The sequence below is a fragment of the Octopus bimaculoides genome, chromosome 3 (assembly GCF_001194135.2).
Source record: "Octopus bimaculoides isolate UCB-OBI-ISO-001 chromosome 3, ASM119413v2, whole genome shotgun sequence".
Classification (NCBI taxonomy): Eukaryota; Metazoa; Mollusca; class Cephalopoda; order Octopoda; family Octopodidae; genus Octopus; species Octopus bimaculoides.
Window position 1 is genome coordinate 29,859,087 of NC_068983.1, and position 2,792 is coordinate 29,861,878.

Sequence of the window (2,792 nt, forward strand, 5' to 3'; positions counted from 1 at the left end):
GTGACACGTAAAAGCACCCACTACACTCTCTGAGTGGTTGGCGTTAGGAAGGGCATCCAGCTGTAGAAACTCTGCCAAATCAGACTGGAGCCTGGTGTTGCCATCCGGTTTCACCAGTCCTCAGTCAAATCGTCCAACCCATGCTAGCATGGAAAGCGGACGTTAAACGATGATGATGATGATGATGATATATATATATATTTATGGTGTAAGGAAGGGCGTCCAGCTGTAGAAACTTTGCCAGACCAGATTGAGCCTGGTGCAGCCTTCTGGCTCACCAGTCCTCAGTCAAACCATCCAGCATGGAAAGCAGATGTTAAACGACAACGATGATGATGATATATATATGATGGGCTTCTTTCAGCTTCCATCTACCAAATCCACTCACAAAGTTCTGATCAGCCCGAAGCTAGAATAGAAGACACTTGCCCAAGGTGCCACACAATGTTACTAAACACAGAATCATGTGGTCGAGAAGCAAGCCATGCCAGTGCCTATGTACTGCATAATTATTTTCAATTAGCTCTTCGATGATCATTACACTAATTAACACTGATTTAACTATTGTTTTTTCTTACAATGGTGCCTCTGAGTAATTAACCTTATTGCTTGACAGAACACTTTAAAAAAAAAAATATATATATATATAATGATAGTTACTTCCTTAGTGAGATAGTGTGACACGCCTGAAAACTGATCTTCATCTTGTTGTGGTGGAGTGGAAAAAATATCTGCACATTTCACCTGTAAAAGAAATTAAGATATACCATAGTCATTTGTATACAATAAGTACTTCTAAATAATGTTGAAATCCTAGAAAAAATACCTCTTTTGTGTAATATGCACTGAGCAAAATGAATGCTTAGTCAGGTTTATTATAATTGCTGTATAAAATACATTAGAAAAAAAAACACAAATTTGATGGTAACGCGTTTTTTTTTTATGTAAACGGTTTTCCTTGGACACAGGTGGACACAGTGGGACTGAACCCGTAAGCATGTGGCTAGGAAGCAAATTTCTTAACTATACAACCACACTTGTACCTCAACATCATCATCTGCCTTCCATGCTGTCATGTTTGGGACGGTTTGACAGGAGCCAGCCAGGCAGAAGTCTGCACTTGTTTGTTTTGGCACAGTTTTCACAGCTGGATGCTCTTCCTAAAACCACCCAACAGAGTGGACTGAGATCAAATTTGGCATGGTTTTTATGGCTAGATGCCCTTCCAAACACCAGCCACTTTATCATCATCAACGCATTTTTCATGCTGGCATAGAGGCATAGATGTGTGTGTGGGTGTGTGCATGCGCATGTGTGTTCATGTATGTATGTACCTGAGTGTGTTTGTGTATATGTTTGTATCTCCTTGTCTTGACATCTCATGATGGTCATAAATGAGTTTCACAGTGATACAAGCAGTGTCATTAATTCCTAATGTTCAGCAAGAACATGTCTGGCCAGGGGGAAATATTATCTTGCTTGGAAACAGGTCAGGGTTGGGGACAGGAAGGGTACCCAGTCAGAGAAACTCTGCCTCAAAAAACTTCATCAGGCCGATGCAAGTATAGAAAAGTGGACACTGAAATGAAGACGATGATGATGATGATAATGATTTTCCATGTTGGCATGGGTTGAACAACTTGTCACAGTTCTTATTTGAACTTACTGCCCTCCTTGACTTAATGGGGACTATGTGCCACTCATAAAACTATAAAAAGATGCATTTTTCAATAAAGATTTTAAAGTCAGTAGGTATCATTTATCTAACCTCATGTTCTCCTATAAAATTGACAGCAAACTGTTGACTTTGACGAAGAAGTTTCGATATTTGACTGAAATTAGAAGAAAAATGTTTCATCAAAATTTCATTAGAATAATTTAAATAAAATGAACACATATACTCATACACATACATGCAAATACACATACACTCACAAGGCTTTGGTCGGCCCGAGGCAATAGTAGAAGACACTTGCCGAAGGTGCCACGCAGTGGGACTGAACCCGGTACTATGTGGTTCGTAAGCAAGCTACTTACCACACAGCCACTCCTGCGCCTATAGTTAAAGGAAGAAAAGCATGAAGCACCATGACTTTTTAGCAAGGCTTCCAAGACTGGTTGGGGAAAGAAAATGATGAGAGCACTAAAAAGATATCGAGAGAAATGAGCAAGAAGGGCACTTACCTGTGTTTATGTAAACAGAATGAGACAATAGGAGGGTGAAGAGAAATACTGAGTAATGAACTACAGGTTAAACCTCTCTTAAACCAACGGTCAGCTTCTGGTTTGAACACTGCGGTGGTTATCAGGACAACTGAGAAAAAGAAAGATGAACATTTTTTTTTTTTGACATAGTACAGAGTTAATAATAATAATAACAATAAGAAGAAGAAGAAAATGATCACATCGCACTCCTCTAGAACTTCACCATTCAAACTGACAGAAAGATAGATGCAAATAGGCCAGACATCATACTGAAAGACTTCAGACAAAAATCATGCCTCCTCATTGATATGACTGTCCCAATCGATATAAACGTATCTGTCAAGACCTACCAAAAATTGAGCAAATATAAAGATCTTGAAATAGAAATTAGCAAAATGTGGAATCTGAAGACGAAAACAATACCTATTGTCATAGGTGCCCTGGGAATGACAGCGAAACGGGCTGATTACTACCTAGCTCAGATACCAGGAAACACCAAAATGGCTGAAGTTCAAAAGATAGTGCTCATGGGAACTGCCCATATCCTACGTAAAATACTGTCTATGTGATCTCAAATTTTAAAACAA

General features: G+C 39.1%; 1 protein-coding gene across 1 annotated transcript in view; it reads right to left on the reverse strand.

Annotated features, from left to right (window-relative positions):
* The window catches only part of LOC106867285 (uncharacterized), a 24,901-nt gene that overhangs the window by 8,793 nt on the left and 13,316 nt on the right, over positions 1–2,792 (reverse strand). The window contains exons 3-5 of the mRNA XM_014912123.2: positions 2,185–2,314; positions 1,769–1,832; positions 661–744 (exon numbers count right to left, since the gene is read on the reverse strand). Coding sequence (XP_014767609.1) covers positions 661–744; positions 1,769–1,832; positions 2,185–2,314 — 278 coding nt within the window. The remainder of the gene's footprint in view (positions 1–660; positions 745–1,768; positions 1,833–2,184; positions 2,315–2,792) is intronic.